The sequence below is a fragment of the Mustelus asterias genome, chromosome 6 (genome assembly GCF_964213995.1).
Source record: "Mustelus asterias chromosome 6, sMusAst1.hap1.1, whole genome shotgun sequence".
In the NCBI taxonomy this organism is placed as follows: Eukaryota; Metazoa; Chordata; class Chondrichthyes; order Carcharhiniformes; family Triakidae; genus Mustelus; species Mustelus asterias.
In genome coordinates, this window is record NC_135806.1 from 144,638,292 (window position 1) to 144,657,779 (window position 19,488).

General features: G+C 46.0%; 1 protein-coding gene across 1 annotated transcript in view; it reads left to right on the forward strand.

Annotated features, from left to right (window-relative positions):
• The window catches only part of LOC144495231 (uncharacterized), a 137,996-nt gene that overhangs the window by 90,250 nt on the left and 28,258 nt on the right, over positions 1–19,488 (forward strand). The window contains exons 7-8 of the mRNA XM_078215298.1: positions 1,296–1,375; positions 5,726–5,828. Of these exons, the coding sequence (XP_078071424.1) occupies positions 1,296–1,375; positions 5,726–5,828 (183 nt within the window). The remainder of the gene's footprint in view (positions 1–1,295; positions 1,376–5,725; positions 5,829–19,488) is intronic.

Genomic DNA, 19,488 nt, shown 5'->3' on the forward strand with positions numbered 1-19,488 from the left:
TTAGTGTCTGCACCAGCACTTTGAATGAACAATTCAGCTAGTACCATTCCCTGCCTTTTCAACATAGCGCGACACATTCTTCATTTTCAGATAACATTATAATTCCCTTTGAAAGCCTCGATTGACCTTGTTTCCACCATACTCTCAGACAGTGCATTCCATATCTATTTGCTACGGCATGTTGCTTTTGCTTCTTTTGCCAATTGCTTTAAATCTATTCCCTATTGGACTGGAGGCCATTAAGGCCCTCTGTGTGGTCGGGGAGAAGGGCCCTGTGGACAGTGCTAGCCTGGCACTGCCAGTCCTGAACCTTGGCAGTGCCAGCCTGGCAACCTAACTGTGCCAGTCTGGCACTGCCCACCAGGCACTGGGCAGTGCCAAAGGGGTGGGGCCTGAGGGGTGTTGTCCTAATGGGAGTGGATGGGGCCATGATGGGGCGGGGCCTAAGGGGAGGCAGCGGGGGGAAGCTACGCACTCTGCAAAGGGGGTCGACTGGGGTGGGGGGAGAAGTTGTGTGCAATGTACGATTGACCAGGCCAGGGGAAAATGATTGGCCGGGCTGAGGGGGAGGGGCGTTCAGCTGGATCAGGCCAGCTGAGGGGGTGGCGTGATCTGGGATGGGTGGAGAGGCAATATAGAGGGGGCTGAGAGGCTGATTGGCCAGGAAGGTCAGCGATCGCGGTGGGCGGGGGGCACAGGTGATGTCCAGTGGGGGGAGGTGACTGATAGATCTCTCCCTTCTGTTGCACAGAATAGAGAGACCTGCGCGTGTGCAATTGTGCTTCCAGTGTGAGCAGCTGGCTTTCTGATGAGTTTAGTCCCAGCCCCCACCCTGTACTGGTGGGAAACAGATTGTGTGTCATTTTTTGAACTAAGTGGCGTAAGATTTTATTTGTGGCCTTGCCGAAAAAACGGATCTGGAAACCTCCTGTTTTCATGCTCGTTCGGCACTTAGAATTTTTTGGTAAGATCGGCAGTCAACCAATCTCATTGAGACAATGGGCAGAAGTCCCCCAGAATTGCACTATGAGCAGTAGCACTTGGGAAGAATGTTAATTTACCCGTTGGCTGCAATGGCAGATTTTTGCACTCTATCATGTGCTTCCCTGCCTCATTAATAATGCATTCATGGTAAATGCAATAGTTTTCTGGTGGGCAGGCTCAGATTTAGCCAGTGCACCATTCCCTCAATGCTTCCTACTCCAGGCATCAAATATATATGTCATCATCAGCTGCTACATTTATACTATTATTTTTGAAATTATTCCTGAGCTAATTTAAAACATTTTTAAAAGTCTCTATTTTTACAGATGAAAATGAACATTTAAAAAAACGTATCCAGGATCAAGATGAGAAGCTAAAAGAGGCTGAACAGGTAAGATCTGGAACATACAAGGTCACCCGAGATTTAATGCCGTGAAGGTTTAACCTGATGATGGGAAATTTTCTTTAACAGCGCAGTTGACTGTCAAATTTCTGTGGTTGTGATTTTATTATCAATAATCTGACACTTTAATATGTAATGGATAGAGTTTAATTGGGGGATGGGGTGTAAAGGTACAGCTGATGGAAAATGCTGAGCTGTTCAAATCCCAGGAGGGAAACTCAAAACAATTACCTTACGTTTGTTTCATTTGTAATTTGTATAGGACGAGGAGAAGTTTTGAAATCCAGAAATGATGTCCCCAACTATTTGTGATGATTTTGTAGTAAAACAAGAACTACACTTAAACACAACGATGGGTTCACACTGTACTCTTTAAGACAGTTCCCACAATCTTAATTTAACCTTCCTCATATCTGTTCAGCAACACATTTTAGATTTTATAATCCATAGAAGTCCAGTAATTGTTACTACACAGTGCCTTCAATATTTCTTGGGGTGCCTCCTGAGGTTAACAGCAGCTGGCTTTTCAAATCTGGCTTTGTTCACACTGTTTGCCAGGAGTTGTGATGTGGAGATGCTGGCGTTGGACTGGGGTAAACACAGTAAGAAGTTTCACAACACCAGGTTAAAGTCCAACAGGTTTATTTGGTAGCAAAAGCCACTAGCTTTCAGAGCGCTGCCCCTTCGTCAGGTCAGTGGGAGTTCTGTTCACAAACAGGGCACAAAGACACAAACTCAATTTACAAAATAATGATTGGAATGCGAGTCTTTACAGCTAATCAAGTCTTAAAGGTACAGACAATGTGAGTGGAGAGAGCATTAAGCACAGGTTAAAGAGATGTGTATTGTCTCCAGACAGGACAGTTAGTGAGATTTTGCAAGCCCAGGCAAGTCATTATGGGGGTTACAGATAGTGTGACATGAACCCAAGATCCCGGTTGAGGCCGTCCTCATGTGTGCGGAACTTGGCTATCAGTCTCTGCTCAGCGACTCTGTGCTGTTGTGTGTCGTGAAGGCCGCCTTGGAGAACGGTAGTGGACCAGCCAGATCAATGTCATGGCTACAAAAGAAGAGCAGAGACTGGGTGATCTGCGAAGAATGGCTCTAACCCCTGCCCTCTAGTTTCAGACTCCCCTACCTTTGGGGAAAGATGCTGACTATCTACCTCATCTATGCTCCTCATTATTTTATAGACCTCTATAAGATCACCCCAGCTTCTGTATTCAGTGTTCAGACCAATGGAACCAAGCATGCCGAATGGCTTCTTCACCACTCTGTCCACCTATAATTCCATTTTCAAGGAGCTATGAACCTGTACTCCTAGATCTCTTTGTTCTATAACTCTCCCTAATGCCCTACTATTACCTGAGTAAGTCCTGCCCTGGTTCAATCTGCCAAAATGCATCATCTCACATTTATCTAAATTAAACTCCATCTGCCATTCGTCAGCCCACTGGCCCAATTGATCAGGATCCTGTTGCAATCCTAGATAACCTTCTTCACTGTCCACCATACCACCAATCTTGGTGTCATCTGCAAACTTACTAACCATGCCTCCTAAATTCTCATGCAAATCATTAATATAAATGACAAATAACATTGGACCCAGCACCAATCCCTGAGGCACACCGCTGGTCACAGGCCTCCAGTTTGAAAAACAATCCTCCACAACCACCCTCTGTCTTCTGTCATCCAGCGAATTTTGTATCTAATTGGCTACCTCACCCTGGATCCCATGAGATTTAACCTTATGCAACAACCTGCCAGGTGGTACCTTGTCAAAGGCCTTGCTAAAGCTTCTCCAATGTAACCTTGTGACTAAAATCCCTCAGCCCTGGACCTATTCTGATAAATCTCCTTTGTCCTCTCTCAAGGCTCTCATTTTTTACAAAGTGTCGTAGCTGGATGCAATGCTCTGGTTGTGGCCTAACTTGTCAGCTTAATTTATGAAGTCCAAAAGATCCCATAAGTTTTTCCAACTGTTCCCTCCATATTTCCTGCCACCTTCAAGCATTTGTGTGAATGGAACTCCCCCCCCCTCCCCCATCCCTTCACACACTGTTCCCTTCTCTAAAATGCATCACCTCACATTTCCATGTGACACAGAACGTGCTATTCATTTCAAGACACAAGAAGAATGGTACCAGCCTCCACCCACTTCCGAGCTGATTTGTTCTCTGAATCATCTGCCTGATGAAAGCTGTCATCCAAAATTCGCTATTCGTGAATCATTTGTTCAATTAATATCTGAAATGAGACTTTCAGTTCACACATTTATTTTTTGATATTTCTATGTTAATTATAAAGAATAATAAATGCTGACACGAACGGGGCGACTTTATCATTTTTTGTCTACATGCTAGGCAGACGTGAAACTGGGAGAGTTTCAGATCCGTCTTTTGGGTGTGTTTTTAGCCCCCCCCCCCAAGCCTGCAAAATTCTGAGCGAGCCTGTTGCTTGCTGCAGAGGTCTGTGGGCGGGGCTTAACATACCCGAAAGCCTGCAGAGCGAGGTAGTGCACACGTACAGGCCTCTGATGCTGCACATGCGCATTAGCAGTAGCAGGGGTCTAACAGACAAAGAAAGAGCTGTCAGGCCCCTGCTAGTGCGGGCAGCCTGAAGCAGCTCCCCTTCCTGCAATTGCAGGGGCCCACGGCCAAACATACAGCCCCCGCCACATCCACCCAACGCCCAGACCAATCGCGGACCCCCTCCATCCCCGACTGATCGCGGCCTTCCTGCCCTCCCCCCACCGATCGCTGCAGAGTGGCAGCGGGTGCCCTCACCACACTATTCCTGCCTCCCGGCACTTCCTGATGGGCATTGCCCAGGTGCCAGGGTGGCACTGCCAGTCTGGCACTGCCCAAGGAGCACCCACCCCCTTGCCCTCGGCCTCCCCGGGGGGCCTCAATGGCCTCCAGTTCCACTGGCGAAGTCAAGTTGACTGTTCCCTGTTCATGGGGAGCATGCCTATTCCTTGCCGGCAGAACCTTTCCCAGCGAGGTAATAAAGGAGGGCGAGCCTGGATGATTAAGCGCCAAGCTCGCTAAGCAGATGTTAAACAACATTTAAATAGATTTAAATACATTAACCTGCCTCTCGCCCATTTCTGGTGAGAGGCTGACCGTGCCAGAAATCCAGCGCTCATAAAATGGTGCCGGTCACAAAAACCAGCGCCAATCGTGCTAATCATTTTACGCCCCACTTTACAACTGCATCGCGCTCGAAGATGGGTATAACGCAATGGTAAAATTGCCCCCTATGGCCCAGATCTTCACTCCCGGGTCAAGGGCGCGGAGATGGGAGAATTCCCGGCCTTCTGAGCCCAACTTTTAAAAATAGCTTTCTGCAGATAGAATTTTCATTCCAAGGTGAGAAGGGCTGCTGAATTAGAAGTGTGGTCTGCTGCCCCCAGAACAAGTCCAGAGGCTATTGGGTGCAGCTGTGGGCAGAGCAGGTGGCTGCCTTTTTTGTGCTCTCGCACTTTCAGTTATTTTAGAAAAGATTAAAACATGAAACAACCCTCCAGCCGTCATCCCCCCCCCCGCAACCCACCACACACTTCTGTGTCTGGCCATGTTAAATTATCCCTCAGAGTACTCAAACATGCGCTGGAGTATGGCAACTAAGGGATTACCACAGTAATTTCATTGCAGCGTTAATGTAAGCCTACTTGTGACAAATAAATAAACTTAAAATGTCCCTTCCATGCAAGCCCATGCCATCTTATGTCCCCACCCACCTCTAAGACCGATCATAACAACCCATGCCCAAGTGCCTGAAAGTATTCCCTTCAGCCCAGGTGCTGGCATACTCATTCACAGAAATGTAATACTGAATCTTTGGAATCGGGGGGGCAGGGGGTGATGGCGTAGTCATATTGTTCCTGGACTACTAATCCAGAGACCCAGAGTAATGCCTTGGGATCCCAGTAGATGATTTGAATTCAGTAGAAATCTGGATTTAAAAGTCTGCATGTCCATTGTTTCTTCAGTCTGACTTGTAACAACTAACTAACCAGAATCTTTCCTTCCCTATCAAAATACCATTTGAAAATGATACACTCTCCTGGCGTCCTTACCAAATAATTCACCTCACTCAATTTTCTTTCAATTTGTTAAGGCCCGCTAAATCTTGCTTTTAATGGTTCACTTACCACTGGTAATAAAGTTAATACTTTCTCCCCTCCAGCAAAACTAGAAATTTTTGACATCTTATCCGCTTCTTTTTTCATCACGTGTTGTGCTACTTTTAAATGCTGTCCAGCCAACTCACCAGTGCCCAATGAATGAGAGAAATGAATTTTTCGCCCTGAGTCTCATTGCAATATGTTTGCAGGAGAATAAGGAAAATGTTGAGAAGCTGCTGTTAGAGATGAAAACAATGGAAAAGGAGCACAAGGTGGAATGTGCAAAGATTCAGCAAGATCTGAGCCGGAAATGTGAGTATTTGGCATACTGTGAGCAGTGGACAGAAAGCTCAGTTGTTGTAATAAGCAGCCCAAAGCATTCCTGCTACTGACTTTAATGAGAAATCAGATCCATGCACTGACCACCAATGGTCCCAATAAATTTTTGTGTCTGACCTGTGTATTCATTACAACACGTTTAAATTTGCAGCCATACACAATCAGTAACTTAAAGGTTACATAAGAACTAGGAGCAGGAGTAGGCCATCTGGCCTCTCAAGCCTGCTGCGCCATTCAATAAGATCATGGCTGATCTTTTTGTGGACTCAGCTCCACTTACCCGCCCACTCACCATAACCCTTAATTCCTTTACTGTTCAAAACTTTATCTATCTTTGCCTTAAAAACATTCAATGAGGTAGCCTCAACTGCTTCACTGGGCAGGGAATTCCACAGATTCACAACCCTTTGTGTGAAGAAATTCCTCCTCAACTCAGTCCTAAATCTGCTTCCCCTTATTTTGAGGCCATGCCCCCTAGTTCTAGTTTCACCCGCCAGTGGAAACAACTTCCCTGCTTCTATCTTATCTATTCCCTTCATAATCTTATATGTTTCTATAAGATCTCCCCTCATTCTTCCGAATTCCAATGAGTATAGCACCAGTCTACTCAATCTCTCCTCATAAGCCAACCCTCTCAACTCCGGAATCAACCTTGTGAATCTCCTCTGCACCCCCTCCATGCCAGTATATCCTTTGTTGTGAGCAAGGTATCTTTATAATAGGATGCGGAAAGCTAAGAGGGAACACTGCTAAGCACAACAGAAGAAAACCCTGGGGCAAAATATTATGGGAGGTAGACGGACACCAAGTATACCTAAACATGAGGTGCCAACCTAGTGAAGTTGCAACACAGGACTATTTGCTTGTCAAACAGTATAAACAACAAGTGATTGATTCCACAACCAACAGATCAGGTCTACGTTCTGCTGTTCTACTACATCCAAATGGTGGTGGCCAATTAAATAGCTCACTGGAGGAGGAAGCTCACAAATATTCCTACCATCAATGATGGAGAAGACCAGCACATCAGTGCAAAAGATAAGGCTGAAGCATTTGCTCCAATCTTCAGCTAGGAGTGTGGAGTGGCTGATCTATCTTAGCCTCTTCTGAAAATCCCTTGCACCACAGATGTCAGTCTTCAGTCAATTCGATTCATTCCACATGATATCAAGAAATTGCTGAAGACAGTGGATGCGACAAAGGCTATGGACACTGACAATTTTCTGGCAATAGTTCTGAAGCCTTGTGTTCCAGATCCTGCTATGTCCCAGGCTAAGCTATTCCAGTACAGCTACAACACTGGCATCTACCCAGCAATGTGGAAAATTGCCCAGGTATGTCTTGTACACAAAAGCAGGACAAATCCAACCTGACCAATTATCACCCTTTCAGTCTATTCTCGATCATCAGGAAGGTGATCAAAGGGTTCTTCAACAGGGGTAACCAAGAAGGTAGATGAGGGCAGTGCAGTTGATGTTGTCTACTTGGACTTTAGCAAGGCCTTTGACAAGATACCGCATGGTAGGTTGTTGCATGAGATTAAATCTCACGGGATCCAGGGTGAAGTAGCTAAATGGATACAAAATTGGTTTGATAACAGAAGCCAGAGGGTGGTTGTAGAGGGTTGTTTTTCAAACTGGAGGCATGTGACCAGCGGTGTGCCTCAAGGATCAGTGCTGCGTCCACTGTTATTTGTCATTTATATTAATGATTTGGATGAGAATATAGGAGGCATGGTTAGTGAGTTTGCAGATGACACCAAGATTGGTGGCATGGTGGACAGTGAAGAAAATTATCTCCGATTGCAAAGGGATCTTGATCAATTGGGCCAGTGGGCTGATGAATGGCAGATGGAGTTTAATTTAGATAAATGCGAGGTGATGCATTTTTGTAGATTGAACCGGGACAGGACTTGCTCAGTTAATGGTAGGGCGTTGGGGAGAGCTACAGAACAAAGAGATCTAGGGGTACATGTTCATAGCTCCTTGAAAGTGGAGTCACAGGTGGACAGAGTGGTGAAGAAGGCATTCAGCATGCTTGGTTTCATCAGTCAGAACATTGAATACAGGAATTGGGACGTCTTGTTGAACCTGTACAAGACATTGGTACAGCCACACTTGGGATACTGTGTGCAGTTCTGGTCACCCTATTATAGAAAGGATATTATTAAACTAGAAAGAGTGCAGAAAAGATTTACTAGGGTGCTACTGGGCCTTGATGGTTTGAGTTATAAGGAGAAGCTGGATAGACTGGGACTTTTTTCTCTGGAACGTAGGAGGCTGAGGGGTGATCTTATAGAGGTCTATAAAATAATGAGGGGCACAGATCAGCTAGATAGTCAATATTTTTTCCTAAAGGTAGGGGAGTCTAAAACTAGAGGGCATAGGTTTAAAGTGAGAGATACGAAAGTGTCCAGAGGGGCAATCTTTTCACAGAAGGTGGTGAGTGTCTGGAACAAGCTGCCAGAGGTAGTAGTAGAGGCGGGTACAATTTTGTCTTTTAAAAAGCATTTAGATAGTTGCATGGATAAGATGGGTATAGAGGGATATGGGCCAAATGCAGGCAATTGGGATTAGTTTCATGGTTTTTAAAAAAAAGGGTGGCATGGACAAGTTGGGCCGAAGGGCCTGTTTCCATGCTGTAAACCTCTATGACTCTCTATGACAGTGCCATCAAGAGGCTCTTACTCAGTAATAATCTGCTCAGAGTCACTCAATTTGGGTTCCGCCAGTGTCACTCAGCTCCTGACCTCATTACAGCCTTGGTTCAAACATGAACAAAAAAGCTGGATTCAAGAGGTGAGGTGAGAGTGACTGCTCTTGACATCAAGGCAGCATTTGATCGAGTGTGGCATTAGGGGGCACTAGCAAACAGATGTCAACAGAAAACAGGGGGAGAAATTCTCCACTGGTTGGAGTTAAACAAAGGAAGGTGGTTGGAAGTCAATCATCTCAGTGCTCGTGCATTGCGACAGGAGTCCCTCAGTGTAGTATCCAGACTCAACCATCTTCAGCTTTTTAATTAACGACCTTCCCACTTCCATCATAATGTCAGAAATGGGCATGTTCGCAGACGTTTGCACAATGTTCAGCATCGTTTGCAACTCCTCAGATACTGAAGCACTTCATGTGAAAATGCACCATGACCTGGACAGAATCCAGGCTTGGGCTCTTTCCACACAAGTGCCAGGCAATGACCATCCCCAATAAGAGAACGTTTAACCACCTCCCTTTGACATTCAATAGCATTACCATCAATGAATCCCCCACTATCAATATTCTGGGGGTTACCATTGATCAGAAAATGAACTGGTCCAGCCATACAAATACTGTGACTACAAAAACAGGTCAAGGCTAGAAATTCTGCATTGAGTAAGTCACCTCCTTACTCCCCTAAGCCTGTCCTCTATCTACAAGGCACAAGTTACAAGTGTGATGGAATACTCTCCATTTGCCTGGTTAAGTGCAGCTTCAACAACACTCAAGAGCCTCAACACCATCCTGGGCAAATCTGCCCACTTGATTGGCACCCCATCCACCACCTTCAGCATTCATTCCTTCCACCGCTCGGTAGATTGTTGCATAAAGTTAAATCTCACGGGATCCAGGGTGAGGTAGCTAAATAGATAAAAAATTGGCTCGGTGACAGAAGTCAAAGAGTGGTTGTAGAGGGTTGTTTTTCAAACTGGAGGCCTGTGACCAGCGGTGTGCCTCAGGGATCAATGCTGGGGCCACTTTATTTGTCATTTATATTAATGATTTGGATGAGAATATAGGAGGCATGCTTTCATTACCCCTGCAGGTAATCCCAACTGTAATTAAACTGCCAATTCAGTTAACGGACTCTTGGTTACTTTCTTTAAACTAGTCAGGGTTAGATCTTCCGTCTTCAGGAAAGACTTAGCCACTTCCAATGCCATTTTGGATTTCAACCCATGCAATATACCTCACTGCAACACCAATTCTTACGTCCTGCACCTCAGTACCTCTCCATCCTCTTTTTTTAAGAATTCACAGATGCTACCTTTTAACAAATTCCAGACCAGGTTTTGCTATTCGGCTTTCAGTAACTTGCTTTCCATGTCAAAATCACCCAGCAATTTATTACTAATCAGCATCCAAGAACCCATTCTCCAAACTTTGAATCTGACAAGAGCCCCACTTTCGTTATAATCCCAACTGATGTTACTTCTGGACTGTCAAGTCCCAGAATGGAACCCTGGCTCAATAGATCCTAACTTTTATTTTAGAATTGGACTGCCAATATTAACAGAAGTTGCAAAATATATCTTATCCTATAATGTTCTTGGTAAGTACACAGTCCACCTAAAACAGGCCAATTGAGGTCAGACACACCACACTCTGATACCAAGATGCTTATCACACTATGAGCCAACTGGTTTCACTGGAACTCTGAGTTTCACACAAATGTTTCCAAACTCCCTCTTGGAAAACAATATTTTCTCTCGGATGCCTTCATCAATGATCCACTTCCAGGATTTCAATCTCTCCTTTCAGTATTCTTCTGCACTTGACCGCCACATGCATTCAAGCTTCCACACAATTTATCAGGTACCTACTCAGCCATGCCAACAGAGCACCACTGCTTCACAAACTGTATGAAGGTATCACCAACTTTAGGATAATTTCAGTTGACTGGCTTCTCGCTAGCCAACATTATCAGGGCTGCAACTTTCAGCTCTCTCACTGTCTCTTTCTCTCTGCCCCTTTCTTTAACATCAGTGAACAGTTCGGTAATAATCTCACCAAGGCCTGTTTTTCTGTCACCAGTCTCCTATTTATTTACAGTCGTAGTCAATTGCCATTCAACGTCTATCGCGTTCAGATAAGACCCAGTCTATCGACTGCCGGCCAGGTGGAGCCAGCTGGTTTTATGTCCCTCACTGCTCTTTCCCTATAGGGTGAGCCTACTCTTGCATAATAGGGGGACTCATATCCAATAAGGTCCAAGGGGAATTCTATTGATCCCCCGTGACCATCATAACATCCCTCCCCCCTTAATTCCATTTCTTCACCCCTGAGGGGTGGATGGGTGGGGGTGGGGGGAGCCTTCATGAAGGTCTGAAACCTGGGGCGAGTAAAGACAGTGCCATTGTCAGAGACCAGAACTTCAGGCATCCCATGTCTGCAGAAACTTTGTCATAGTTTCTCAATGGTAGTGTGGGAAGTGGCGGAGTTCATCCGATGTATCTCCATCCATTTGGAATGTGCATCGATCATGATCAGCAGCATGGAGCCCAAAAAAGGCCTGACAAAGTCTACATGCACTCGCACCCAGGGCCTACCAGGCCACTCCCGTGGATGTAGGGAGACTGAGGTGGAGGGTTTTTATTTTCCTGCACGATCTGCACTGTCACAAGTCAGTGATGTCTGCGTCAAGGCCAGGACACCATATGTAGCTCCTGGCTAGCATTTTCATCTTTTAAATCCATGGGTGGCTGTGGTGTAAGTCCATAAGTTTTGCACATTGCCCTCGTTGAGGGACAATTGCTCGGGAACCCCAGAGGATGTTGCCATCCTCAACACTAAGCTCATCTTTCAGTCGTGTTTCCTTCCATCTGAGGACTGTCCTCTGAATCTCTCATACAAAATTGGGTGCGAACTTACCACCCGCTCATGCCACACCCCCACTGCGGTGAAGACGGAGATTTTGGCGACTGCAGTGAGAAGGGACAATCCCGCTGTCTTTGATTTCTTCACAGACATCGGCAAGGTGTCCAGAAAATTGAGGGTCATCACGATCTCTGCCACAGTACCGGACTTCCTCGCAATTGCAGACAACTTCATTGCATCGGTGTTAGCTATCCAAGTCTTGGCGGTGTTCTAAGAAGTATTCATAAGCTGCCAGTATCAAGGCCCAAAGCTATATCCGGGTGGAAACAATGGGGGGGTATTGCCTTGTGTTCTTTAAAAAGTCCCAGTAGTAGTTTATGATCAGTTACTGTGAAAATGTGTCTGCCGTAGATGTATTGATTGAACTTTTTAAGTTAACACCGAAGACCACTGCCAATCCCTCTTTCTCAATCTGGGAATACCGCCACTCAGTATCTGAGAGGGTTCCGGATGTATAGGCCTCTCTGTTCCATCTCTCCAGCGATGTGCCAGTACTGCCCCACCCCATAAGGGGAGGCATTACATGTCAAGATAAGGTCCTTTTTGGAGTCAAAATGAGTCAATAAATTAGAGAACAAAAGTTGCTGTTTAACTCTGTTGAAAGCCTCCAGCTCTGGTGCCTCTTTGGTATTTCCATTGTGAGGCATGCAGTGGGGGGCAATAGAGAAACTAACTTCCCATAATTCATTAGATCCAGGAAGGATCATCGGTTATGTGGGGTTCCATGGGGTTGGCACTTTTTTGATAGCCCTCACCTTGTCTTCCAGTGGATGAAGGCCCTTGCCATCCACCCAATAGCCCAGATAAGTCACCACACTTGCTTGGGAAACATAGTTTTCTCTTTTCAAGGGTTCTCTGACCTCCGAAAACCACTGTAGAACCTCTTTCAGGTTTGCTAGGTGTCCGTGTTCCCCAGTTTCTGTGACCAATACTTGGCCCAGGTACACTGTTACCTGAGGTAACCCTTGGAGTATGTTCTCTATGACCCATTTGAAAATGGTGCATGCAGACAAGACCCCCAAAGGCAAGTGTACTCATATAGGCCTTTCTGCATATTAATCGTTATGTAATTTTGGGAAGTCTCGTCCAATTCAAGTTGAAGATATGTATGGCTCATATCCAAATTTGAAAATGTTTGGCCCTATTGACCGTATGCTTGTAGCTTCCACAAAGTCAGACCGATTTATCCGCTTAAGGATAGGAACAGTGGCCAACCCTGTGAACTGTACGGGTGTTATGATGCCCAGCTTTTCCAGGTATTATAGTTCTGCCTCTACCTTTTGCAATAGGGAGTGTGGAACTGGTCTCGCTCTCAAATATGTGGGCATAGCATTGAGGTCGAAAAAGTTTAGCTTTGCCTCCATTTATTTTCCCAAGTCCTTCTTGGAAGACTTTAAGGTATTTATTGATGACTTCATACAGTCCCTCTATGCCTGGCCATAAGATTTCCAGCAGTTCAGTCTGGTGCATTGGAGCCAATCTCTCCTCATAAGGCTAAGTTCTTGTCCTCGTATAATGATGAGTGGAAGTTGAGCCAACTTTTTTTTTATTCATTCATGGGACATTGGCATCGTTGGCTGGCCAGCATTTATTGCCCATCCCTAATTGCCCAAGGGCAGTTGAGAGTCAACTACATTGCTGTGGGTCTGGAGTCACATGTAGGCCAGACCAGGTAAGGACGGCAGATTTCCTTCCCTGAAGGACATTAGTGAACCAGATGGGTTTTTACGACAATCGACAATGGTTTCATGGTCATCAGTAGATTCTTAATTCCAGATATTTTTTATTGAATTCGAATTATACCATCTGCCATGGCGGGATTCGAACCCAGGTACCCTGAACATTAGCTGAGTTTCTGGATTAATAGTCCAGTGATAATACCACTAGGCCATCACCTCCCCTTTAAGTCAGTAGGGTCGCCGTGGTGCAATTGTTCCCCTATATAGGTGGCTTTTGTATTTCCTAGGTTCAGGAGATGAATATCAGCCTGGAGGTGATCATAAATCTGCTCCCCAATAATGGAGACCGCAGGCCCCATATTTACTTCAATTTTTAGTGGGTGACTATTTACTACCAACTCCACCATTATGGGCAATCTTTGTGATGCGATTTATTTTCATTGTCTCTGGTTGTGGGTCTATCTGGATGGTATGATCTGGTACCAGTCTTGGCCTTTTCTCGAAATAGCACGCATTTGACCGTCCCTATATCTTAGCCTCGATTTTGGTCTTCTGCATCACTTGCAATAGCCTGCCGTCTGGTATCTGCAACCCTCAAAAATAGACTTCCTGGGTGTCTCCAGGCTGTCCCTGACTTTCCTAGTCTGCCTGGTGGTGTGTCTTGGGCTTCACCACTGACAAGGATGCTGGGATATTTTGCTGATATCGTCATTCTCACCTGAGAGGTGGACATGGCACGATGCCCCTTCCCCCAATTGGAGGACACTGCTATCTGACGATTCTTGTAGTTCCTGAACTCTTTTCTTTACATTCTTCATCGATAGAGCTAATTCAATGGCATTCTTTAGATCCAAATTGGGTTCTGCCAGTAGTTACTTTTGGACTGTCAACTCGTTAATTCCACAGACCAGCCTATTTTGCAACTTGTAATTCAGGTGTGGCCTGAATTCATAGTGCTCTGCCAATTGCCACAGCCTGGTCAGAAATTCGGAGATAGATTCCCCAGGAGTTCACCCTGCCACGTTAAAGCGATATCATTGGAGTATGATGGAAGGTTTTGGGTTGTATTAGCTTTTAACCAGGTCCACCAATTCATTAAAGGTTTGAGTCCGGGGCATTCGGGTAGGTCAGGCTTTTGATTAACTGAAGGTCAGGACCCCTCATGTGGCCAAACGGGCCATCTAAAATGGCGACTTGTAAAGCACTCTGGGACAATTGGGCAAGAACTAAAACGACCGCTGCAGCCTAAAAGGCAGAGATAAACAGGCTGCAACTCAGACGACTGAATATACAGGAAATAGGCCATCCCAAAGACAATGGACACTTTCTGGTCAAACATACTTTTTTACCTTAACCCCTTATTTGGGAGGAAGATCTGTGACCTATGTGCCTCCAGCACCTACAGGCATGGCTGTTGGGTACACACCCAGAGATCGGTGTGGCAGCACCTGATTGGACTCTTATCAATCAGGGTGATCAAGCCCTGATCAATTGATTGACAAGAATCAGGAGACCTCCCTAAAAGGACACGAAACCAAGGAGGGATAAAAGGTGCTGTACGACAGAAGCTCTCTCTCTCTCTCTCTGACCCCACGAACGAGCTACAACACTGGTGACCGTTGCCAGCAACGACCAGCACGAGGAGAGCCACCACACCCGAGAAGGAAGGAAGACCAGAACCAGAGTGCCAGACCAGACCAGGCCATGCAGAGGACGATGGAGACCAGCGCACAGATAAAGGCCAATATCTGCTTGGGTACTTGCCAGTCACACAAAGTTAAGTCAAGGTCTCGCATTGGACTTGAACTCTAGTATTTTCTGTAAGATAACTTATTGTTGGTTGGGTGGGTGATTATTGATTGTGTCTTTTAAATAAATTTTGGTTGTACTAACAAGAAGTCTACTCGCAGTTCTTTGTCCATTGTATAAGGGTTAAAACAGACTGTGTGGCAGGCACAACACTCATACTGTCAACAGGATCACTTCCTGTTTCTCATCCCCCTCAATACTGTTGGCCCAAAAAAGTAACTCATGCGATCAGTGTACTGAGCCCAGTTTTCTATGCTTGCATCGTAGGCTTCAAGTTTCCTGAAAAGAGGCATATTTGTCACCGGAGGATTACTTGTCTTGATGGTAAAGATGGTCCGGAAGGAAGAAAAAACTCACTTTTATTCCTCATCGCCAATGTAACCAAAGCCTTTTTTTCTGACACCAATCACTCATTTATTTGCAGTGGTAGTTGGGTGCCATGTGACAGCTACAGCATTAGATAAGACCCGAGTCTATTGACTGCTGGCCTTAGTGGAGCCAGCTGGTTTTAACCTTCCCACTGCTCCTTCCATATAGGGTGAGCCTCCACTTACCTAATAGGGGAGGTCATTCTCAATGAGGTCCATGGAGAGATTGATTGATGATCTTTCGCGGCCATTATAACAGACAGCTTGTTCAACTTCTTGTTCTTTGTTTCTTTGACTTCATTCTTCCTGAGATTTTTCTTTCATTCCCTGGTTTCCAGAACTATCTGTTCTTTAACTTCTGGGATTTGTTTTCTGCCCCTTACTCCATTGTCCTACCTCTCTGCTGGCAGTTTCTGCGAGAGTTGATTTCTTCTTCGGCATCTCATACCAACTGAACTACATATAAGGGCTTATGCATTTCAGTGTGCGTCCCTGATTACTAAGCAACATCCGAGTCTTTCTTTAAACTCTGTTTGTTTCCTCGTTGTAAACCCTTTAATTACAATGCAGGTACAGTTTGAAATGAAACCAAAACCCACAGACATGCAACACCTTTGTTTAACATCAGCTAACTGAGGTTTTAACCCTTTCCTATAAAGAAACACAAAATTAAACTCACTTAAAGCTACAACCTAGCCATGACTCTCCAATCTTGTTTGCGCTGCCACTGTTGCCAGTGCGAATGGAGAATTTGGCACTCAGCAAAAAACTCCATTCACTGAAGCGGAGCTGGAGAATCCCAGCTATGGGCAAGGTGGGAGAACTCCGACCTCTATTTCTAACACCCAAAAATATGAATATAGATTACTTAAAATTACCTCTGGTTCCTGACATTATGAATCCAAAGTGGTGCGTTGTCTCCTGATAATAGGGACAAGGATGTCACTGAGCAGCTGGACAACACCTTGAGAGGAGAGGGTAAACAGCCAGCAGTCATAGTCCACATTGGTACCAATGACATTTACAGTCAGAATTCAGAGAGCCATGTAGAAAATTCGCAAGAAGAACCTCAAAGACAGTCATCGCTGAATTACTCCCTGCCACAGCAAGTGATTACAGAAATAGGGAGATCACTGGCCAGCCCCGCAATCCTCCATCGGTGCCATTCCGACCCCCTCCACCCCTTGATCACTGGCTTCCCGGATCTCCCCGAGTAAGCCCCGATGTTCCCATTCACTGGCCAACCCCGATCTCCCTGACCCCCCCCACCCGGCCTGCCCCAATCTCCCGATTCCCCCCCACGCCCCCTCCCCGCTGGCAGCCCTGACACCACTGTCAGCAGTCCAGACACCCACCCCTCCACCCCCTCAGCAACCCTGACCCCCTGACATTTCCGACCCCCACCCATCCTGATGGCCAGCCCCAATCGCCATCTTCCCTCCCTTTTCCCATGATCCCGAACGCAGAATGGCAATGGGACCCCCTCCACCGCCACCAATTGCTCTGCCAACAGGCTCTGACCTCACGCCCTTGGCACCGCCTGATGCTCAGTGCTAGTTTGCCCCTTGGGCAATGCCAGGGGGGCAGTCTGACACTGCCAGGCTGGCATTACCAAAGGGGTACCCACCGCTTACCCCTTGCCTCCTGGGGGGACCTCAATGGCCTCTCTTCACTCCAGCGGGGTCAGGCCACCTCTTCCCCGTGGGGAGCTGTTATAAACCTCGCTTGAAGGAACCACTCCTGGTGGGGCGGTGGCGGGGCGGGCGGGGGGGAGATGCGAGCAGTCTCGGGCCCGCTAATGATATTGAAATGTCGATTAGCATATTGAAATCAAATCGGCGCAGAGCTGATTACTCTGAAAATCGTGGGCTGGAGGCGTACGGAGGCCGTGGCACCGAGCGGGAAGCATGCAAAATGGCCTCTGCTGATGTCTCCCAGCCCGTTGCACTGCTAGAGCAGCGCAGCAGGCTGGGAGAATCGCCCCCATAGAGCCTATGTCAGGGTTACTGTGCATGTCTGTGAATGCATGCAGTGTGGTAAATAAGATTGATCAGTGACAGGTGCAGAGTCCTCTGTGAAATGTGATGTTGGGGATGAAAGGATGAATAGGAGGAGGGGTGGTGGTTTTTATTAAGGCGAGCATTGCAGTGCTGGAGGGAAAGAATGTCTCAGAGCGGTCAAGAACAGAATCAATTTGGCTAGAATTAAGGAACGAGAAAGGTGCAATTACATTGCTTGCTACCAGGCCACCAACTAGGGGAAAGAATGTGGAGAAACAATTTGCAAGGAAATTACATTGATGTGTAAAAATTAGACTGTATTCATAATGGAGGGGCTTGAAATATTCACATATAGACTGCAATAGTAGTAATGCAAAGGGCAGAGCAGGGGAAGAGTTCCAAGAATGCATTCAGGAAAACTTACTCCAGCAGCATATTTCAAGTCCAATGAGAAAAGAGACATCTCTAGGCCTTGGTTCTTAATGAAGTTCGCTAAGTGTCAATCGGAGAACATCTAGGGAGCAGTGCTATTGCATCAAAAGGCTTAGGTTGATTGTGGAAAAGAACAAGGAAAAATCCAGAATAATGGGGCGGGGGGGGGGGGGGGGGGGGGGGTTGTGGGGGGGGCAAATTTAATGAAATAAGAACAGATTTGGCCTAAAAACATAAGAGACAAAGATTAGCAGGAAAAATGGTGGCGGATCAATGGGTTTCCTTCCAAGAAGAGATAACTTAGAGGAACAAGCATGATGAGGGTCCAAAAGAAGGGACCGTGGAAACAGAGGGCATGGCTGAGGTATTAAATGGATTCTTTGAATCTGGCCTTACCAAGGAAGAAGATGCTACACATGGTAAAACAGAAGGTAATTCAGGTAGTAGAAGGGTTTAAAACTGGTAAGGAGGCAGTATTGGATAGCTTTTCTGTATTTCAAGTTAATAAGGCACTGGGACAGGATATGCCCAAGGATACTGTGAGAAGTGAGTGGAAATTGCGGAGGCACTGACTATAATTTTTCCATCAACTTCAGAATCAGGAGTGATGCCAAAGGACTGGAGAATTGCAAAGAATTGCTTATGTAGGGATGAGGAAACAAGGTTCAGATGGCTCGATTGAGGGTTACAAGTTAGCAAGGAATGAGCTGAAAAAGAGGCTTGGGAGAGCTAGAAGGGGACATGAGAAGTCCTTGGCGGGTCGGATCAAGAAAAACCCCAAGGCTTTTTACTCTTATGTGAGGAATAAAAGAATGACCAGGATGAGGTTAGGGCCGGTCAAGGACAGTAGTGGGAACTTGTGTATGGAGTCAGTGGAGATAGGCGAGGTGATGAATGAATACTTTTCTTCAGTGTTCACCAAGGAGAGGGGCCATGTTTTTGAGGAAGAGAAGGTGTTACAGGCTAATAGGCTGGAGGAAATAGATGTTCAGAGGGAGGATGTCCTGGCAGTTTTGAATAAACTGAAGGTCGATAAGTCCCCTGGGCCTGATGAAATGTATCCTCGGATTCTTTGGGAGGCAAGGGATGAGATTGCAGAGCCTTTGGCTTTGATCTTTGGGTCCTCGCTGTCCACGGGGACTGGAGAATGGCGAATGTTGTTCCTCTGTTTAAGAAAGGGAATAGGAATGACCCTGGTAATTATAGACCGGTTAGTCTTACTTCGGTGATTGGTAAATTGATGGAAAAGGTCCTTAGGGATGGGATTTACGACCATTTAGAAAGATGCGGATTAATCCGGGATAGTCAGCACGGATTCGTGAAGGGCGAGTCGTGCCTCACAAATTTGATAGAATTTTTTGAGGAGGTAACTAAGTGTGTTGATGAAGGTAGGGCAGTTGATGTCATATACATGGATTTTAGTGAGGCGTTTGATAAGGTCCCCCATGGTCGACTTATGATGAAAGTGAGGAGGTGTGGGATAGAGGGAAAGTTGGCCGATTGGATAGGTAACTGGCTGTCTGATCGAAGACAGAGGGTGGTGGTGGATGGAAAATTTTCGGATTGGAGGCAGGTTGCTAGCGGAGTGCCGCAGGGATCAGTGCTTGGTCCTCTGCTCTTTGTGATTTTTACTAATGACTTAGAGGAGGGGGCTGAAGGGTGGATCAGTAAATTTGCTGATGACACCAAGATTGGTGGAGTAGTGGATGAGG